Source organism: Spermophilus citellus, assembly GCF_964194105.1.
Source record: "Spermophilus citellus genome assembly, chromosome: 9".
NCBI lineage: Eukaryota > Metazoa > Chordata > Mammalia > Rodentia > Sciuridae > Spermophilus > Spermophilus citellus.
The window spans coordinates 122562292-122584590 of NC_138191.1; the positions used below are offsets into that span (position 1 = coordinate 122562292).

The 22299-nt window shown below is 46.2% G+C and overlaps 1 protein-coding gene and 1 long non-coding RNA gene across 7 annotated transcripts in view; one reads left to right on the plus strand and one right to left on the minus strand.

The window, feature by feature from the left end:
• MYOM3 (myomesin 3) overlaps positions 1 to 2092 on the plus strand; it is a 44141-nt gene extending 42049 nt beyond the window's left edge. For both annotated transcript variants that reach the window (XM_081307278.1, XM_081307277.1), the window contains exon 37: positions 684 to 2092. In XM_081307278.1, coding sequence (XP_081163404.1) covers positions 684 to 947 — 264 coding nt within the window. In that variant the 3' untranslated portion in view covers positions 948 to 2092. The remainder of the gene's footprint in view (positions 1 to 683) is intronic.
• The window catches only part of LOC308656321, a 90137-nt gene that overhangs the window by 44411 nt on the left and 23427 nt on the right, over positions 1 to 22299 (minus strand). The window contains exon 5 of one of the 5 annotated variants that reach the window (XR_014023699.1): positions 7362 to 7591. The exons of the other annotated variants lie outside the window; for them this stretch is intronic. This is a non-coding gene — a long non-coding RNA (uncharacterized lncRNA). Of the gene's footprint in view, positions 1 to 7361; positions 7592 to 22299 lie in introns of those variants that run through there. 5 annotated transcript variants of the gene reach the window in all.

A 22299-nucleotide genomic window follows, 5' to 3' on the forward strand; every position in this document is an offset into this window, starting at 1 on the left:
AGGGCTGGAATTATCCAAGACTAGTGTTTTCAAAAGTCCTGGCTACCATTTTCTCACGGTGCTTTCTTTGTGCCAGGCTCAATTCCATGTGGGTGACCTGTTTTAACTGATTTCACCATAGAGACAATCTCATGAAATGGGGCATGATTACTAGCAACACTTGATAGCTGAGGAAACAGAGACTCAGACTAGTCAAGAGACTTATCTAAGGTCACACAGCCTGAAGGAGTAGAGCTGAGATTCAAACTCAGACAGCTCCAGTCCAGAGCCTATGACGTGTTTAACCATTACATTCTGGGGCTCTGCATTAGATCTTATTTGATAATTTTCCAATTCAATTAATAAATCTTTGTGTTATTGCAATAAAATCTTACATGGTAAAGTCATGACACATATATGACAAAAAAGCAATCAAATAAACTGCAGGCCATTCTGGGGCAAGTAATTACTAGAGTGGAATAGTGGGAAATTCTAACTAGTAAGCGCTCCTATAGAAAGGTGGATGAGGGAGAACGTGGGATGAAAATAAAATGTCTCTCACCTTTAGAGGTCACAATAAAACCCACACAATGAATTTATCCCAAGGAGCTACCTGTACCAGGAGCTCTCTGGGGACATGAAGGTGAATACCAAGTTCAAGTTACAAGGAGGTGAGACTCTTCTCTTCCTCTCTCTTGGAACAGACCCTGTGCCTCACCTGTGTCATCTCAGGGGACCCAGCTCCTGAAATCGCTTGGCTAAAGAATGACCAGCCTGTCGCCTTCCTCGACCGCTACCACATGGAGGTAAAGGGGACCGAGGTCACCATCACCATTGAGAAGGTCAACAGTGAGGACAGCGGGCGCTATGGCGTCTTTGTCAAGAACAAGTATGGCTCTGAGACAGGCCAGGTCACCATCAGCGTGTTCAAACACGGGGACGAGCCCACGGAGCTCAAGAAGATGTGAGGAGCGTGTTCCGGGCACAGCCTGAGGTCCAGCCTGCGTGGACCAGCAGGGCCAACCAGCGGGTCACAGCCTGGCGCAGGCCACAGGAGCGGGCAGAGGGAAGGGGACAGGGTGGAACCAAGGACATGGGGATGGGGGTAGTGTGGACACACCAAAGGGGAGAAGCAAAGGTCTCAGTAGGGTTTTTGAGAGACCTCCAACATGGCAGGGCTAGAGCTGGACTGGGAATGGGAAATGCAGATGCGAGACTCAGCTTCAGCTGGACTCTCCATGAGCCTTTCTCGTCTATCGGCGGGCATTCCTACCCCTCCCCGGAACTGTTTGGGAGGACCCCTGATAAGCTACATGCCATGATTCTCCACAGGAGGCAACTTTGCTCTGCAGGGGACATTTGGCAATGTCACTATTTTGAGCTATCACAACTGGAGGTGTTTCCTGGCACAGCTGAGTGGGCTGCTAACACCACAGCTCGATGCACAGACTCACCCAATCCCAGGTGTAAATAGTACAAACACTCACTTGAAATCCAGCATGTGCCAGGCTGAGGGTGGCACTGGGAGGTCAAAGACAAATGATAGACAGGTCCCGCCCATGAGGAGGTCTCTGTCTAGTTCACAGAGCTGGGTGCGAATGACTCCAGGAGAAGGCAGGAGAGGGTAAAGATTAGAAAACGAGTCCACATAAAGTGCCACCAGAGTTCAGAGGAAGGACACAGATGGTTACCTTGATTGGGGCAGGTAGGGTTTTTAAATACATTCTCACAATTGGCAAAATCGTTATCGGGCCCTGAAAAATTTGGAATGGGTCCATTTTTGCTGCGGGAAGAGAGAAGGTCGCTTCAGGAGTGGGCATGGTGGAAGCAAAGGTGAGAAGGGAGGCTGCCTCGGCAACCTTGGATGACCTTGGACGACCTTGGGCGCTGGGCTTACAGGAGGGGCCTCTTCCCTGGTGTGACAGGTACTGGTTGGCCTTGCTGGATGGATCTCAGGACAGACCTGGGCGTGCCCCTGCCCTCCAGTTTCCTTCTTTTTAAAAAAGTAAGACGGCAGGGGGAGGGAATTACAAATTACAGATGTTTGTTATAAAATTTTAGAAAATCCTAGAAATTATAAAGGAGAAAATAAAAATCATCTGTACTCCCATCACCAGGAGGTGACACCTGTCTCCAATTTCTGAAACAACTGCCAAATTGAAGGGTAAAATGAATCCCTCCTACACCAGCCAGCTACGTGTGCCAGGGCATGGTGGGAACCAGCAGACCCTGTGGCTCACACTCTGGGCCACAGGTGCTCAGCAGGACCTCTTCTGGGGAGAGGAGGGTGCCAGCCAGGACCTGATGGGAATGTAAGGAACCATCAGAGTCTTAAAGGCAAACACCCCTAGGCTTGCAAACACCCGCTCGCCACCCACTGGCCACCCGCTCGCCATGTGATCTTGCACAATACTTTCCCTTTTTCTGGACCTCAGTTTCTCATCTATATAATGAGACGACTGAAAGATCATTTTGAGGACCCTTCCAGCTGACACTAAGATTCTTTATTACTTCCCACAACTTGATTCTCCTTTGCTTCTCCTTTCCTATGAAGAAAGAAAAGAAAAAACTCCTTCCTAGCCCACCTCCCACTTGCAGTCTTGCAGTCTCTGAGGAGAATCTTAGCTTCTTTCCTGTGACAATGAAAAATGTTTCAATGACAATGAAAAAAAAAATGTTTCACCAACATTGAAAAACCCATTGGCCGCGATGGAACATGGTGTGAACGCCCCCTGTTGGCGAGGATTGTGTTTACACTCTAAGAAGACCAGCAGGAAGCTGCTCCCAGGAGGGGCTGGAGATACTGGAGGCTTCATGATGAGGTGGCAAACAAGTTTGGGAGCAGGATCTGGTCCCTGTCCTGCTGCATTTGAGCTTACAGCATATTGATCACAATTCTTTTTAATTCCCCGACTGACATCTAACATACCTGGCGTACCTGAGTCTGGTACAGATGCTTGCTCTCTTTTCAAATTATGTTTTTACCTTTTAGTATGCCTTGTAGCTGATTGTTGAAAGGTCAACATGACATGTCAGGTCAAAGGAACTGTGATCAATGGGCCTAAATGCTGCAGTGGCAAGGTGTAAGGGAGGGGAAACGTTCTATAGCTGTGATTTGGCCTTAGGTTTTAGCAAAAACCTGAACCATGAGCTCAACGTTCAGAGTTTTCTTTTTCTATGCCCTAAGGTGGGACAGGATGACTATGGGGGGCAGGCTCAGGTGGTTTTTCCTTTCCCCAGTAGGATTAAGCTCTAGAAAACCTTATCAGATTAGGCTCTGGTGAAACAGTGTCCCTGGAGACCAGGCCTTCTTCTTTTTTTTTTTTTCAAAGAGAATTTTAATATTTATTTTTCAGTTTTCGGCGGACACAACATCTTTGTTGGTATGTGGTGCTGAGGATCGAACCCGGGCCGCACGCATGCCAGGCGAGCGCGCTACCGCTTGAGCCACATCCCCAGCCCCCAGGCCTTCTTCTTAAGGAGACTAGATGCTCTGGTGGTTTCAAAATGGCTCATTTTTCTCCTCCCCCTGCAAAGCCAGGGGGTATATTTCTCTGATCTTCGCTGTGAGCGACTGATAAGAGTCCTGGAGGTAGAACTCACAAAAGGAGTGCGGGGCACTCCTGATGATGGATCCCAAGTCTCTCCCACTTGTCTGCACTGAGCCTTTGGCGATTCCCTACTCACAGCTCAGGTTTCCTGACCTCTGCTCTGCACTGGTAAGGGCTTCTGCTCCAGGAAGTTGTGATCCTCTGAACCCACCTGATCCTCTGATTCTGGAGACAGCAGTGCGCCCTATGACCTCATTTCTCTAGGGATGTGTCTAAGAAGAGTTGTTGATTTCTCAGTTTGTTTAGCTCTTGTTGGGACAGAGATGACTTCTGAGCTCCTTCCATGCGGACCAGAAACCAGAAATCCCTGCCCTGCAGGACAAGGACAGCTTCTCTTGGTGCAATTTCCTGGATACAGTCCCCCAGGGCACACTCTGCAGGACAAGGACAGCTTCTCTTGGTGCAATTTCCTGGATACAGTGCCCCAAGGCACACCTGGAAGACCAGGAGTGCAGCACTGGATTTCCTGTACTCTCTTTCTCTCGCCCCTGCCTCACGGTGCCCAGGACTGGCAGGTTTGCCAATAGGATCCCCGTCTAGAAGGTCCTGGGGACGGGGTGATGGAGGTCCCTGAGATCTTTCACTGTTGTCTCTCTCAGCTCTTCCTACTTAATCCCAAGGAAATTTCAAGTACCAAAGGGAGGAGGTGGGGATGAGGGGGGGCAGCCTTGCTAAAGGACATGAATCAACAACCTCCCTGACAGTCTTTTCCATCTTCAGTTAGTCTGTATTTCCTGAGCCCAAGGTAGGTGGCAGTGGAGTGGCAGGTCCAGTGAAGCCAGCCTCCCCAGCCTCCCCTGGTTTACACTGGCAGCCTGATATCCAGCCTTCGCTTCACTCTCTCCTTCCCAACTTGTTCCCACGGGCCTCCAATGCTGACCCCAGCCTGGTCCACTCTTCCCAGCATTCCGCTTGCTGAAGCCACTCTGTTTCCTTCGTAGCTACAATTCTCACTTGCTGTTCTTTCCTGCTCATCCTGAGAAGCATCTCATTTAGGATCCAGCCTGGTGCCTAGTGCCCTGTGACACAGGAGTCAGAGAGTTCCCCCTCTTCTCTGGCAGAACCCACTAGCAAACACACACTCCCAGCACTCTCCGTGGATCTCCCAGTTACAGAGAGCCCAGGACAGATGTGCAGGTTGGAGGAAGGCCAGTCAGCCAGTAAGGGTCCCCGTCTCCCATGCCACAGGCCACTCCACTGCCAAGCCTGCCATGCCACGCTCATAGCCCAGCCCCAGTGCCATCCTAGGCCAAAGCGCTCAAAGTCTTAGGAAGAGTAGAGGAAGCAGCAACCCGGATGGGAAATGTCTGGCCCTCAGAGTAATCAGCTCCACCCTCCTGGCCTCCGCGGTGGCTCCAGTCAGATGCTTTTAGTGCTTAAAAAATTCCAAACAGCTCTTGAGTGACATTTCTCACACCAAAAATAGTTTCAGAAGCAACACTCCCCAGATGTCTCTAGCCGGGGGAAGCCAGATACTTGACTTTCAGCACTGGAGAGAAGTCTAACTGCGGAGGCTGGAGGCGGTTCCATGGAGGAGTGTCCCCAGCCCAGAGCAAAACAAACAGCACAGGGCTGGGGATGTGGCTCAAGTGGTAGCGCGCTCGCCTGGCATGCGTGCGGCCCGGGTTCCATCCTCAGCACCACATACAAACAAAAGATGTTGAGTCTGCCGAGAACTAAAAAATAAATATTAAAAATTCTCTCTCTCTCTCCTCTCTCACTCTCTCTTTAAAAAAAAAAAAAAAAAAAAAACAGCACAGACCTGAGGAAGCGCCCCACTGCCACCCCCACCCCACCACGGGCCTCCCAGAAACCCACGCGCCTGGGGCTGATTTTTAGATCCTTGCTTCCTGTACTAGCAGATCTAAAGGAAGAAACGCAGGGCCACACAAAAGCCTTTCCATTCCAATTATAGGAATGTTCAGGGGGGAAATGAGTCTTGGGGTTTTGGCTTTAAATTCTCCAGTTTTTTTTTTTTTTTTAAGAAAATGGCAGGAAGATAAAGTGGGAAAATTAACAAACTAGAAATCATTCTTAAAATGGGGTGATGGGTATGTGGGGCTTCATGCCAACACTCCTCGTTTTGTAGATTTTTGAATTTCTTTTTCATGATAAAAAAAATTGTAAGGAGCCATGAGACACAAAACGTTGGTTGTCACGTTAGTTATTTTTATCTGAAGATTAGCAGGGTATTAGATACAGGCAAGTGAACACAGAATTCCCCCTCTGGCAGGCAATTCATAGGGCGTGTTATTTTTCAGTTGTACTAATTAAAATTAATAGGTGCTTTATAAGAGATAATTATCAGCCAGTGAGGTGGCGCATGCCTGTAATCCCAGCAGCTCTGGAGGCTGAGGCAGGAGGATGGAGAGTTCAAAGCCAGCCTCCGCAAAAGCGAGGCGCTAAGCAACTCAGTGAGACCCTGTCTCTAAATAAAATACAAACTAGGGCTGGGGGTGTGACTCAGTGGTTGAGTGCCCCTGAGTCCCAACCCCAGTACCCAAAAAAAAGAAATTATTATCAAGTATGGCTGAAACAAAACAAAACAACTCACACATTCAAATGATTCGTGGGCTCCACAATCCTTCAACACAATCTCCATGGGAGCAAAACCTAGGAAATGAAGCCTAGACGTTGTGATCTGAGATCCACCCTTGCTTTAGCCTGAATGACGTTATTAAGTCATTTAACCTGCCTGACTTGCAGCGAAAGGAAATCCTCTCTCTGTGAGATTTCAATGTGATGGAGCTTGCCAGGTAACTAGTGCTGTGCCCCAAATGTGCTAAACAGATGAGGCTGCCCTGCACCCATTTCCTGGGGTGGGGTCGTGCTTCCACAGAATTCAACAGTTCCTTCCTTTTGCACATGTTTTTAAGTGGTAGATGGACACGATACCTTTATTTTATTTGTTTATATTTTTATGTGGTGCCGGGGGTTGAACCCAGTGCCTTGTGCATGCTAGGCAAGCGCTCTACCACTGAGCCACACCCACAGCCCTCTTTTGCACATTTTGGACTGATGTCAGTTGGAAGGCTCCCAGAAATAGAAACCCACAATCTCACTAGAAATTTTTAAAATAGTCTCTGTTTTATGTTTTTTTTTTAAATAGAAATTATAAATGCTTGTGGACAAATTAAGCAGGATAGAGTGTTAGACCAGGACGCAAGAAAAGACCACTGACTCCAATTAAAATCAAATTAAAGCAAGCTTATTATTTCGACTGGCCGGGCTGCCTTTCCCTCCCAAAACGGCGGGAACAAAACAGCAGCCCCACCTTTCCTACAGCCCAGCTTTATAGCCCAGAAAGTTACACAAAAGGGGGGTTACAGATAACAGAACTCTGACAAGCATCATACTAATGGTAGTTTACTTTTTTTTTTTTTTTTTTTTTTTGCTGGCCCCAACATCAGAATTTATGAAGACCATTAGAGCCTCAGAGAGGGTCGTTGTCTGGCCAGGGAAGGCCAATATTTATGAGGTGTCACTAAAGTTTCAGAGAGGGCTGCTATCTGGTCACAGAGCCAGGCATGGGTGAGTTCAAGGCATGGGCAGGCATTCCAAGCAGGTTCAGAATTTGCAGTAATTTATAGTAAAGCAGAAATTAGCTTTTCATGGCTTTGTGGCAAGATGGCTCCCAATTTTATTTATTTTTTTTAATTTTTTTTTAATTTTTGATATTTATTTTTTAGTTTTCAGCAGACACTAACCCAGGCTGCATGCATGCCAGGCGAGCGCACTACCGCTTGAGCCACATCCCCAGCCCGACTCCCAATTTTAATAAAAGATCAGGTTGGGTCTATCAAGAGGAAAATAAAAACATAAGCCCACTGTAGTAAACATTTCATCACTGTAACACAATACCTGAGATTTACATACATGTAAAAACATATAAGAGAAAAAGGTTGCCAGCAAGATGGTGCACAACTGAAATCCCAGTGACTGTGGAGACTGAGGCAGGAGGATTGCAAGTTTGAAGCCATTCTCAGCAACTTAGCAAGACCCTGTCTCAAAATAAAAAATAAAAAGGGTTGGGGTGTGGATCCATAGTTAAACACCACTGAGTTCAATCCCTGGTACCAAAAAAAAACCCATATATATGTATATGAAAAGACATATTATGGCTCATGAATGGGAAGTTCCAGCCCAAGACAGAGCAGATCCATCATTTGGGGCCTGTGTCAGGTGTGCTGGGTGACGTGGTGAGAGGCAGGTGGCACAGCAACTGTTCACCCCATGGTCAGGAAGCGGAGGAGCAGTAAAAGAAGAATATGAACGAGTGGGCAAGCTTTTGTTTGGGGTCTGTTTTCATTCTTTTTGAGTAGGCATCTCAAGTCACAATGGACTTATGAAACTAATTTGATTAAAAATAAAACAATATAATTCCAAATAGCTAGAAGAGAGGATTTTTAATGTTTTCTTCACAAAGAATTGATAAATGTTCAAGATGATGGATAACTTAAATATTCTGATCCATATGCAATCTATAAATATAGTAAAATATCACACTGAACCCCATATCGAGGTACAATCACTAACTGTCAACTAAAGAAAGAAAAAGAGGGGCTGGGGATGTGGCTCAAGCAGTAGCGTGCTCACCTGGCCCAGGTTCGATCCTTAGCACCACATACAAACAAAGATGTTGTGTCTGTCGAAAACTAAAAAATAAATATTAAAATTCTCTCTCTTTCTCTCTCTCTCTCCCTCTCCATAAAAAAAAAAAAAAAAAGATCTTATTAATGATTAAAACTTAAAAAAAAAAAAAAAGAGTTGGGTGTGGAGGCACACGGCTGTACTCCCAGCAGCTTGGGAGGCTAAGGCAGAGGCTATGTTATATGAAATGTAAATGAATTTCATGTTTTGACTTAGGTCCCACCCCTAAGATATCTCATTATATCCAGACAAAATATCTTAAAATTCCCAAATCTCCAAAACCCATCTGGTCCAAGCATTGCAAATAAGGGATATTCAATCTGTACTTGCTTTTCAAATATAATAATAGTCGAAGATTTTTCATGACAACTCTTCCTCCTTTTATACCATGTGCTAAATATCATGTAACCATTCATCCATCAATTTAGGCAGTTTCCTTTTCTTCATCGTTGTAAGCAATGATGGACCTTCCATATGGCCCCTTGCCACAGTCTGGCTGGGCACAAATAACCAAGCCGCCACAAAGCCTTGTAGGTTCAAACAGCAACTCTTTATTCCCCAACTCTCACCGGCACTGCACACACACCACTCGGGAACACACTCCTTCCACCAGGCTCCGCAGGGCGCCTAATCTCCCCAAGCCCCCCCCCCCAGAATTCCACCAGAACTCCAAAGTAGTGGGCGCCCAAGGCAGATTCCCGGAGCCGACAGAGCCACTGCCAACGAATTCCCAGAGCAGGGTCCATATACAACTCAATCAATCCAGCACCACAGCAATTATATACAGCTTAACTCAAATCATCATCTGAACGGTTCGCTGTCGTCAGCTTTCAACCATTCCTTCTGGCAATATGCCAGGCGTCATTCTGACTCGGCTGTGGCTCTCAATGTAAGGGTCCGGCGAAGCGTCGGAGAAAGAGACCACATGAGACTAGCTTCATGCAATGGCAAGGGGGATTTATTAGGGATCCGTTCCAGCGTGCTGGGGCTCCGTGCTCACTCAAGAAGGGAGAGCAGCCCAGAGCCCAGAGCAGAGGTCAAGCAGAGCTTAAGTACACTTTTTGGAGAGGGCGGGGGGGGGGGGGGGGCTTTGCATGCATCAGAACAAATCATCATGAGGCGCGGGAAAATTGAACAACAATTCTGATACATGATTAGTCCATTCATTGGCGGGAACAGTTTGGGCAGGGGTGATTGGTCACTTCTAAACGGGGTACACATTTAAACTGATTAGTTCTGGGGCCTATATGCTTAGGTGCCATGCTACCTGGAGCCCTTAGCTATTAAACAACCAGGGAATCAATGGAGATATTTACTGAGCAGTTCCCGAATTGTCCTAACAACTTTACAGAGATTACAGGTTCCGGGGATAGCAGAGGAATTGTAACAATAGACTTTTACCTTTTAGCCCAGGCCTTGTAATCTAGAAGCTTTACAATGCCCTAGTCTTTTACACTTTAACTCAGACTTTTGCAGCTTAGAATCAGCTTAGAAATTTTACCTTTACTTCAACAGCCCCTGTTCATATACCTTTAATCTCCAGTAGAGTATTCCCAAGAAGCAGAGTATTTCTTTTTTTTTTTTTTAAAGAGAGAGTGAGAGAAGAGAGAGAGTGAGAGAGAGAGAATTTTTAATATTTATTTTTTAGTTCTCGGCAGACACAACATCTTTGTTGGTATGTGGTGCTGAGGATCAAACCCGGGCCGCACGCATGCCAGGCGAGCGCGCTACCACTTGAGCCACATCCCCAGCCCAAGAAGCAGAGTATTTCTGCAGGATGAAGTACTTCTGTGAGATGAGTAACTAAAAATGAAACTGCTGCTTTGAATGATCAGCACATTTAAACTTTTGATGGGTATCCCCAAGAAAGACTGCTAATTTAGACCTCCTCGGCAGTGCATAAAACACCTACATCCTTACCCCAATGACCAGCTGCAGTCTGTGTCCCTCCAGAATTCACATGTTGAATTCTGACCTCTGCCAGATGTGGTAATTCACACCTGTGATCCCAGCAACCTGGGAGGCTGAGGCAGGAAGATGGCAAGTTTGAAGCCAGCCTCAGCAATTTAGCGAGGCCCCAGGCAAATTAGCAAAAGCCTATCTCAAATTGAAAAGACTGGGAATGAACGCCTCTGGGTTCAATCACTGAAGAGAGAGGGGGTGGGGATGGAATCCTAACTAACCTCCAAGGTGAGGGTCTCAGAAAGTGGGGCCTTTCAGGGATTAAATCATGGTGGCAGAGCCCATGTACATAGGATAAGTGCCCTAAAAACAACCAGAGAACCCTCATTCCTTCCACCATGTGAGGATCCAGGGCAGGTGTCTATGTACCAGAAAGCAGACCATGGCCAACACCAAATCTGCCTTGACCTTGAACTTCCCAGACTCTTTCTTTTCTTTATAACCAATTCAGTTTGTGGTGTTTGGTGGTAGCAGCCTGAAGAGACTAAGACACCAACCGTTGTTATTACCAAATGAGATAATAGCTCAACGATCTAATGAGCACACGATGACACCTCAATCGTCAACTAATTTGTCCTACAGATATTTTCCAGCTCCTTCTGTGTGCTGGTCTCAGGGCAGCTGTGATAGACAGGGAGAGGGAGAAGGGCAGTGACCAAAAGGCATCGGAGGTGGACAAGATCCGGGGCACAGAGCTGGGTAAGGACACAGCGTGTGGGGGTCAGTGAAGAAACTGTGGCAGCTGAAATCCAGAATGGGTGGCGGCATTAGGAGAGGAGCCGGTGGCCAATTCCAAAGCGCATCCTGTAAGGGTCCGGCGAAAGTCGGAAGAAGAGACCACCAAGAGACTGACTCATGCAATCCGCAGAAGGGGGGTTTATTGATCCAGCAAGCTGGAGCTCCGTGCTCACTCAAGAAGGGAGAGCAGCCCAGAGCCCCGGGCAGGGGTTGAGCAGCGCTTAAGTACACTTTTTGGGGAGGGCGGGGACTTTACACACATTACAGTCTCCTTTAACAAATCACCTTACACCTCGGGAAAATCAAACAACAATTCTTAGACTTGATTAGTCCATTCATTGGCGGGAACAGGGCGGGCTGGAGTGATAGGTCATTCCTAAGGAGGGGGTTACATTTAAACTGATTGGTTCGGGCCCTGAATGCTTAAGTGCCAAGCTGCACAGGGTCCTAGGCTATTAAATCAACTAAATGGTCAGTAGGGCATTGTCTTAACTGCCTCAGGAATTTCAGGTTCTGTGTGCAGTTCAGAAACTTTACAATACCTAGTCCCTTACATTTTAACTCAGGCTTTGTAGCTTAGAAGCAGCTTTACCCTTTCGATCCAACACCAGGGAGCAGGGCTTAGGCTTCTCAATGGACAGCAGGGGGTCAACTCAGCATCTTGGGTGGCGAGTGACAAGACCAAAGCAGTGTTCCTTATAGTCTGAATTCCCCCAGAGGCACGATCTGAGATGTGGATTTAGGTACAAGCAGTTTATTTGGGAGATGACCCCAGAAGTCACCTGCAAGTAAGCCAGAAGGTAAGGAGCCAGTAAAGGACACATTGATGAGCAGGTTACTGCTGGGGACACAGGACAACCCGTGGGGAGCCCTCTGAGAGACTGCATGGAACACAATCCCACCTACAAGGTGAGGAAACTGGGAGACTTGCCCCCAATCCCAACCTTCACTGGGCAGGGGCACCAGGGACGGTCAACTCCCCAACATTCCCAGTACCCCTGTACACAAGGCAAGCGAGTCCCTGTGGCCAGAGAGCCCCCGGGACAGGGAGAAGCAGGAAGGCTTGGTCCTGCAAGGAGCAGACACTATCTGCAGGCGGCCTCCAGGAAGGGCCTGTGGAACAGGAGCTGGACGCCAGCAGAGTCTGTGGTAGGGTCTTAGCACAACCAGCTGGACTCAGAAGTACTTAGCACCAGGAGTACAGGTGGATCATGGGTAACGGCATGTCTGATGCAGAAGGAAACCGGCTAAGAATGCACCGTCGTCCACCTGGTCAGTGACTGCACATCCAAATTCTGTGCCTCAAACTAACCATAAACCATTGGTGAAGGCGATTCCCCTCTCACTGTCTTGACAAGGTCACAGTGAGGATGAATTTGGGCAAAGCCGAGCTGGTTGGTGGGAAACCGAAACCATGAGAGCCTTTTTTATGTAATTGGGACTTTTCATTTTCATGCTCATGTCCCTGACAGGAGGCATGAGTATGTTAAATGCCAAACCAAATTAAATTTCAGATGGCCAGAATATAACAGGTAGTTCATGCCTTGAAGGCATATCAAGGACAAAGTAGAAAGCCGCTCTCCTATCTCAGCACATTGAGGACAAAACTGATAATGGACAACAATCATTCTCCGAAAGGTCACAAGAATTTTAGGCACCACATTGATTATATCAACTGGAACCCAAGCCCATATTTCTGGCCTCTTAGAAAACCTAATCATCATGCTCATTGTACAAAACCCACCATATGTAGTTTCATTCTTGATTAAGGAAAGTTATGTTATACACTTAGGAAAGTTAGGACATATAAGGATACATTCTTTTCATTTCTATAAACCCTCTTTTACTTCACATAGAGATTTACGATGAGCATCTTAATATTGGCGGAAAGTGGACTGATGTTTAGAACTTACTTTTTATTGAGAAAGATTATAAAGATATAAGAACTAGTGGGGCTGGGGATGTGGCTCAAGCAGTAGCGCGCTCGCCTGGCATGCGTGCGGCCCGGGTTCGATCCTCAGCACCACATACCAACAAAGATGTTGTGTCCGCCAAATACTAAAAAATAAATATCAAAATTCTCTCTCTCTCCCTTTCTCTCTCACTCTTTCTAAAAAAAAAAAAAAAAAAAAAAAAAAAAAAAAAAAAGAACTAGTGCACCTTGAGAAACAAAGAAACTCTTTGAGAAAGCAGCTCAACCAGTTTTATGAGAATAAATTTAGGAATTAATTAAAGTAGCTCTATAAGACATATTTTTAGAATAATGTTAGAAATTTTATTCTATTTAGATTCTTGGGTTTAGAATTTTTTGTGTGTGTGTGATCACTGCCATATTTTACTCAGCATGAGATTTAGAATTCTTAAGTTTTTAGTTGTATGGGTTTCTGATATGTTTTTTTTTTTTTTTTAAGAGAGAGTGAGAGAGGAGAGAGAGAATTTTTAATGTTTATTTTTCAGTTCTCGGCGGACACAACATCTTTGTTGGTATGTGGTGCTGAGGATCGAACCCGGGCCGCACGCATGCCAGGCGAGCGCGCTACCGCTTGAGCCACATCCCCAGCCCCTGATATGTTTTAAGAATGGTTTATAAACTTTAGGATATTTTAAGTATAAGATTTAAGGGGACTTTTTTAGATGGGAATTTTAGACTAGAAATAAAACTGCAGGTGTACTTTAAAACTTAAAGGTTAATGATAGGTTAGGAGACTTAGAATCTGGTTACGTACTTTGGCATTAGTTAATAAGAAAATAGCATATCTTGGGGAAAATAGTACATCTTGGGAAAATCTGAAAAAAATGTAAATTAGTGACGCATTTTATTAATAATTGATAACTAAAGGTCACATCCTGGAAAAATGTAAATTGGTGTTACATTTTTCTATACCCCTAATTATGGATAAGGAAACGTTATGTCTTGGCAAAGTTTTGAAATTGTATAATCAGTGACGTATTTTGAATCTATAATGATGAGAAAAATTGCAATAAAAGATGAACCAGAGAAAGTGCATTAGAGCTCTCTCTCTGGAGATTGCTCCAATGGAAAGACTCCTGTGTCATCTTTTCGCCGACGCCACTCATCCTTCAGGACTCCCTGGATCCCACTAGGACAGGACCCCGGCAAACTATGGTGGTTAGCACGGGGCTAAGGGGGAGTAGGTGAGGATTAAAAGTCAGGACTCCTAGGTCACATTGCTTACTTGGTACATGACCAAGAGGAAGTCACTTAATTTATTTATCCATTATTTCATTCCCACATTCAAAATTTATTTCTCTGGGCATCCACTCCATGCCAGGCCCCTCAAAGCAGCAGTTTTGGGGGAAAAGATCATATGATCATCTGAACAGATGCAGAAAATACAATTGATAAATGTCAACATTCTTCCATAATTAAAAAAAAATTAGCAGACTATCATGGAAGAACTTATTTAATATGATCATAGTTTTTGTTTTGTTTTTAGTTGTAGATGGACACAATACCTTTATTTTGTTTTGTTTTTTTATGTGGTGCTGAGAATCAAACTCAGTGCCTCACACACGCTAGGCAAGGGCTCTACCACTGAGCCACAACCTCAGACCCATAGTTTTTTATTTTTAAAAAATTAAAATTTGGGGGATCAAGGAAGGATGTAGCTTAGTGATAAAATGTCTCTGGGTTCAATTCCCAGTACTATAAGGAAAAAAAGGAGGTGGGGTATGAGGCTATTGGTTGGCAAAAACAGAATTTGTTCCAGAGTCACACTCGGAAATGCTTGGTTGCCTGGACTACCCCTCTGACCAGAGTACAGGCGACTGTCCCTCAGTATCCTTGGTGGATTGGTTCCAGGACCCCCCTCAAATATTCAGGTCCACAGACACTCAAGTGTCTTACATAAAAGGTGTAGTATTTGCTTGGAACTGGAAGTTTTAGATTTCAGAGTTTTTTAGATTTTGGAATATTTGCATAGCTTTTATTGGTTGAGCATCCCTAAGCCAAAATGCTCCGAATCCTCCACTTCTTAAGCATCAATATGATTCACCCTGTATAACCCACACATATCCACCCGAATGTTTTAAATCATCTCTAGATTACTTTCAGTACCCAATACACTGTGTTATGTAAATAATATTGTCTAGGGTTACTGACAAGGAAAAAAAATTCTACACAATTTTTTTCAATGTTTTCAGTCCATGGTTGGTTGAATCCACATGTAAAACCCACACATATGAAGGAGTGGCTATTATTCATAGCCTTATCCTGCTTTTCTGCCTCCCACTTTACAGAGCTCCCCAAAAGTTCACAAGATGGACCTTAACTTCACCAAGTCTGGGTGCTGCCTGTATCTTAAAAAAAAAAAAAACTCATTTACCTTAAATCTCACTTTACAATTAATATTGGCTCAGAACTAATAAAACACTAAATAGAAAACTCAAATAAATAATCCAAATGAAATCTTAAACCAACAACCATCCATTCAACTCTCTAACCATTCACTCATCCCACGAGTATTTTTTGAACACTTACAAGGTGTCAGGCACCAGATTAAGGGCTTGAAATAGATCAGTGATCTAAACAGACAAACCCCTGCCTTTATGGAGCTGGTGTCGTGGGATGCGGAGATGAAGTGAGCACAGATAACAAACAACACACAGAACTGTATCAGGACATAGAGCTCACACTAGAACTGTACAGAGAGTTGAATACAAATAATGGTTAACGAGGTAGGAGGTTGTTCCTACGGGAACCAAAAGGGTGAGAGCAGATTGCCAGGGCCCGGGACGTGGCCCTGGGTTGGAACACTTACTCGCCTACCATGCACAAGGCCCTGGGTTCGATACCCAGCACTGCAAAACAGGAAGGAGGAGGAGGAGGAGGAGGAGAAATGTAAAGAAGAGAATGCTAACTGGTGTCACATGGAGCAACTGCAGGAAGCAGCCACCCCCACTAGGGCCAGGACACACAGGGAGAGGTTGGGATGTTAAACCTTAGAAGCTCAGTGCAGGGGGATTGGGGAGAACGGTCTAAAGAGGAGCCCCTGCTCATTGGTGCTGTGTCTCTGGGGGAAGCCCCGAAGCTGCCTCTCTAAGGTTAACTGCAGAGAGGGTCAGCTGCTGTTCCAGGAAGGAACTGCCACTCCTGGGCCAGGAGCCGTGGCTGAGGTTGTACCTGTGGGAGCAGGAAGCAAATGGGAAGCAGCAAGCCCCTTCCCACTCTTCGCCATAAATAACTATATGTGCACACTTGGCTAGGCCATGGTACTCAGGAACACGGTCAAACACCAGTCTCCTGTCCCTGGGAAGGTCGCGTTTTAGATGAGATCAACATTTGAATCAGTAGATTCAGAGTAAAGCAGATTACACTGCATAACATGGGTGGGCCTTGTCCAATCAGTTGAAGGTCTTTAGAGAAAAAGATGTCCCTGAAGGAAGAGGGAATTCTGCCCCCATACGGACCTGGGATAGGAGCTGCAACATTGAGTCTTCCCTGGGTCTCCAGCCTGTCACACTGTCCTGCAGACTGTGGACTTCCCTGCCCCCATAATGCCAAGAATCAATTCCTTAAAATCGACCTCTCCCTGGAAACGCACACATCTTCTATTGGTTCTGTTTCCTGGAGGATGCTGACTCTCACACACGCCTGCATCCTCACGGCTTCTCTTCGATGTCGCCCACCAGCAGAGTGGAACAGGGAACCAGCTGGCGACGAAGAAATATGGTTTTCAGAGTCTCAGCCTCAGCAAAGAAGGGTACCGCTGGGTGTGTTGGAGCTTAAAGACCATAATGTGTAACTGGCACAAAAATAGATTATGCTGCAAGATGGGATGGGCTACAGGGAAACCTCTGAGCAAGGTACAGATGGTCAAGAATGCGACAGTTGTTCCAGTTTTGAATAGGATGATCAAGGTGGGCCACACTGGTGGGCTCTGAGCTGCAACTTAAAAGGAGCTGAGAAAGTTGGCCACGCAGCTGTCTGGAAACTTACACACCCTCCATCACACCCCTCTCAGCTCAACGGGAGCAAGAGGTCGTCCATTTTACCTTGATTGAGCTTTGCCTGTTTGGCAATCAGTCCAGTTCATTCAACAATTACACACAGTTTGTCATAAACTGAAAAATAAAGGAGAGAAGGAAAACAGAGGGCACCAGAGTCAAAGCCCTGCCATGCTCCTATTCTGACAGAGGGACAGGCAGTGAACGGTGGGTACCTGCGGCTGGCTCACTCTCCAGAGAGATATTCAGAACTGCAGGCTGGGGCATGTGGAGCCTGCCCCTGGAGGTCACTGAAGTCACTGGAGGTGTCCAAGATGTCGGCACAATGGGGTTGGTCTAATGGTCTCAATTCAGTAACTGTGGCGAAGTTGTGAATGTTGGGACAGTGGGTTTTGCAGGGATCCTGAAGGATTCTGAGCCCCCTCCATTCCCACCAACAATCATCTCATTCCCAAGCCAGGGAACCCTCCCAGATCCCAGCTGGCCGCCACCCACCTGCATAGGAAATAAGCAAGTGATGTAAAAAGGAAAAATGAATTTAATGCAGTTTGGATGCAGCAAGGCTGTTTCTCCACCTGTCCTCTAGAAGCAGTTACAATTTGTAGAAACAAAGCCAGGAAACAGACATTGGAAGATGTAGCCAAGCTGAGCTAGCTGGGAAACATCTCAGTGTCCGCTTCCTTGGTGCCCACCTGGCCAGTTGGTGGTTTGTCTCCATTCGAAGCATGAAGAAACTCTGGATGCAGAAAAGCAGCTATCAGGAAGTTTCTTTTAATTTTAAAGGGGCTCTGTCTCTCCATGATATACAAGAGGGAAAGACCAATCTCCCTGGAAGCACCCAACAGCTCTAGGGTGCTCTCCTGCACCCTGGTGTCTCCATGTCCCTCAGCAGCCTCCAGCCAGGCCACACCCAGAGCCAGACGCCCTGGGATTTCCTAACATAGTGTTTAAAATAAACTGGCCCTCCTACAGGGGGTCCGTGGACAGGCGGCAAACGCATTCCGAGGATATCGCCCCCATTTGGTGTGCAGAGCAATGGTACCCCGAGGACAGATTTAAGGGTTCTTCTACCTTAACCTATTCCAGCATCAGTGACAGGGATTTTTCATAGAAAGAGAGAGAGAAAGAGGGAAGGAAGGAAGGAAGGAAGGAAGGAAGGAAGGAAGGAAGGAAGGAAGGAAGGAAGGAAGGGTAAGTCTCAGAGACTTGGGAATCTGAGACAGGGGGATCATGAGTTCAAGGCTAGCCTCTGCTGGCCAGACCCTGTCTCAAACAAAAAAAATAAAAAGTGCAGGGGATGTGGCTCAGTGGCAAAGTGCCCCTGAATTCAATTCCCAGTACCAAAATAAATAAATAAATTTTAAATATTTAAACAGCCAAGCCAGGGAACCCTCCCGGATCCCAGCTGGCCGGATTCAGCCACCCACCTGCATAGGAAATAAGCAGGTGATGTAAAAAGGAAAAATGAATTTAATGCAGTTTGATCAAACTGGGGAGATGCAAACAAAAACATACTTTTTGCAAAACACTCTTCTACATTCCAGCTCTTGAACTCGACATTTTAGAATGATGAGATTTACCACTGATCCAACAATGAATGACCCTATCCAAGAGGCCCTCAAGGCAAGTACTTACTGCGCTGCTGTAACTGTTGGGGGTTGGTAAAATGCTTTCCTTCCGGCTTCGCTTGCCCAGGTTTATATCTAAGAGACAGGCTATTCAAACCTATCACATTCCCCTTCTCAACTCTATGTAAACAGGCTCTGGAATCTGGGCTTACAAAGTTCTTTCCTAAAACTGAAAATATATCTAATCTGAAGAATCAGTCACAAATGCAATCGCCTGGCATGACTCCCCATGCTAAGAACATTCTAGAAAAATCTTCTCTGATACAAAGACCTACCAGGTATAAACATACACACATACACACACACACAAAAAAAATCCAGACATTCTTTTTGGTACTGGCAATTGAACCTTGTGTGAGGGGGAGGGTGATATTTTAAGAAAAATTCTGGATAAGTTGCTTAGGGCCTTGCTAAACTGCTGAGGTTGGCCTCAAACTTGTGATCCTCCTGCCTCAGCCTCCTGAGTTGCTGGGATTGCAGGTGTGTACCACCACACCCAGCATAACTAGACGTTCTTAAGGTGTGACAGTATCCATACCAAGGCAGGATTAAAGCAAACTGATAGCTGGGCGGGGTTGAGGGAGGGGGGAGTAATATGCCTGTACTCCCAGCAGCTTGGGAGGCTAAGGCAGGAGGATCATAAATTCAAAGCCAGACTCAGCAAATATGAGGCTGAGCAACTTCTGAGACAGGGGGATCATGAGTTCAAGGCCAGCCTCAGGGGCCAGACCCTGTCTCAAAACAAAAAAGATAAAAAGGGTGGGGGAGTTGCTCAAAGCAACTCAAGTGAGATTCTGTCTGTAAATAAAACACGTAATAGGGCTGGGGATGTGGCTCAGTGATTGAGTGCCCCTAAATTCAATCCCCAGTACCAGGGAAAAAAAAAAGCTTTTCAGTCATCTCAGCAAACATTTTTTTTTAATTTTTTTAGTTGTAGGTGGACACAATGCCTTTATTTTTATTTATTTATTTTAATGTGGTGTTGAGTATGGAACCCAGTGCCTTCCCCACCCCCCTCCACACTGTAGGCGAGCACTCTACCGCTGAGCCACAACCCCAGCCCTCAGCAAACTATTTTAAACTTACACATATTCCACTACAAAAAAAAAAAAAAGGCATTTCCAACAAAAAGTAAAAGCTGGGGTAGAGTGATCCATAACATCAAATAACCTTGAAAAATACAAACTAAAACCACAAGGAAATACAGCTATTGGAAGGGTTACATTAAAAAGATCAAAAGTGATAGTGTTCCCAGGAACTGGAGCAACTGGAACAGTCGGATTGAAAAACCAGCCTCTACCTCAGAGCAAAGCCTGTCCAAGGAAGGGATGTGACCCTTGTCCTTGGAAAGACCCACAGGGCACACCTAGGCCCATACCCACCTTGCTGAGTTGTTTATCTACAAATAACAGGAGAGATCTGCTGCACCAGGTGTCCCTGACTCAGTCAGGCTAGGTGGGGACCCATAGCAACCCCCTAGCAGCCACCAATCAGCATGAGACAGGGAAATACCTGGGATTCCAGATGACCCTCCCAGTAGTTTATGGTGTTGGGAAACCATGTAGTTCAGCACGTACACCCCTCTTGGCTTAAGCCAATCAGTTCAAATGAATCCCCCTCTTGTAGTAACCAGTCACCCCTACCCAACTTGTTCCCGCCAGTGAATGTGCTAATCATGTTTTAGAGTTGTTATTTGATTTTCCCGCGGTGTGTGATGGTTTGCTAAGAGATGCTATGATGTATGTGGGGGTCCCTGCCTTCTCCAAAGAATGTATAAAACTGCTGCAACCCTGGACTCGAGGCCTCTCATCGACATCAGTTGCTGTGTGTGCGCGAGGAGGACCGAGCTAGCTCTCAATAAACACCTCTCTGCTGTTTACATCAATCTCAGTCTCTGGTGGTCTTTTGGGGGTCCCGAATTCAAGCATAACAGGATCTCGCTGGAAGGAATCTAATTGTACAACCTTTTTGGGAATTTGTTTAGCAGATTTTCCTGAAGCTAAATATAGACCTACCTTCTCACTCACCAGTGCCAGTCCTAAGAATATGCCCAAGAGAAATGACTGCACTCTAAAAATGTTCAAAAATGCTCCTGGTAGCTTTATGATCGTTATGATAACAAAGAATGAAGCCAAGTCCAATTCCTCAGCGGGAGGAGGGATAAATAAACCATGGTGCGATGGAAAACTACACCCCACCAACAGCAGCACACTGGTACTTGAACAGTCAACAATACCAATGACTTTCAGAAACACAGACTATCAATCAAAAGGAGCCACACAAAAAAGCACGCAATGAATGGTCAAGAACACTCAAAACCAACGATCACAGAAATCAGAACTGTTGATCCCTCCAGCCAGGGAATGGGAAGGGCTCAAGGAAGCTTGCCAGCTTGCTGAAAATGTTCTCTTTTTTGGTGATGGGCACTTGGAAGTGTACCTGTGAAAATCCATCAGACATTCAGGACTGGTACATGTGGATGGGGCCGAGCTCAGTAGTAGTTTAGCAAACGGTGAGACCCTGGGTTCAAGCCCCAGCACCAAAATAAAGGAGGAGGAGGAGAAGGAGGAGGATTAGTTCTGGTTATGAACTTGTAAATATGTATACTGCCCTCCAGTAGGGGGAAGGAGGACAGGAGGTGGGGAGGAAGCCCTGGTTGTTCAATAGCTAAGGGCTCCGAGTAGCACGGCGTAAGCATCTAGGCTCCAAAACCAATCAGTTTAAATGTGTACCCCGCTTAGGAATGACCAATCACCCCTGCCCAGACTGTTCCCGCCAATGAATGGACTAATCATGTATCAGAGTTGTTGTTCAATTTTCCCGCGCCTCATGATGATTTGTTCTGATGCATGCAAAGCCCCCCGCCCTCTCCAAAAAGTGTACTTAAGCTCTGCTTGACCTCTGCTCTGGGCTCTGGGCTGCTCTCCCTTCTTGAGTGAGCACGGAGCCCCAGCGCGCTGGAACGGATCCCTAATAAATCCCCCTTGCCATTGCATGAAGCTATTCTCGTGTGGTCTCTTTCTCCTTTTTTTTTTTTTTAATTTTTAATATTTATTTTTTAGTTCTCGGCGGACACAACATCTTTGTTGGTATGTGGTACTGAGGATCGAACCTGGGCCGCAGGCATGCGAGTGGAGTGCGCTACCGCTTGAGCCACATCCCCAGCCCGTGTGGTCTCTTTCTCCGACGCTTCGCCGGACCCTTACATTTGGTGCGTTGGCCGGGAACTGCGAATCACCGGACAGGAAGACCCAACGAACTGCTTCGGGGGTAAGTAAGGCGCCTTTCTCTCTCTTTCTCTCTCTCTCCCCTCCTTCTTCTCCTTTTCTCCCCCTTGTTCTTCTTTCGCAATCGCTCAGGTGCGATCACTCAGGTTCCGTCTCTGGCGGCTCAATGGTGGGCTTAAGTCCCCAGAGGGCGTAAGCTCTTGGAGCCTCTGGTGGGGTTGGCAGTGTGTGTGTGGCTGTCAGTGGAGAGCATAAGCTCCCCCTGGTGGTGGCAGGCAGACGTGTCTAGGAGCCACAGGCCACCCCTCCAAAGGACGCTTTGGAGGGTTCGGGGGACAGGAGTGCCCCCCCCATCAGGTAGAGGGGCGGATGAACCCTTGTCGGTGTATTTTGCTGCCAACCCGTCTGGTTTTGCCGGCAACTCTTTCTGCTGAATTCACTGTCTGTCTTTAATTTTTGCCTCTGAACTTGTGTTAAACGTTTACTGTGTGTCCCTGTTTGCGTCACGTTTATATTGTCTCTCTGTGCTTCAGAGTG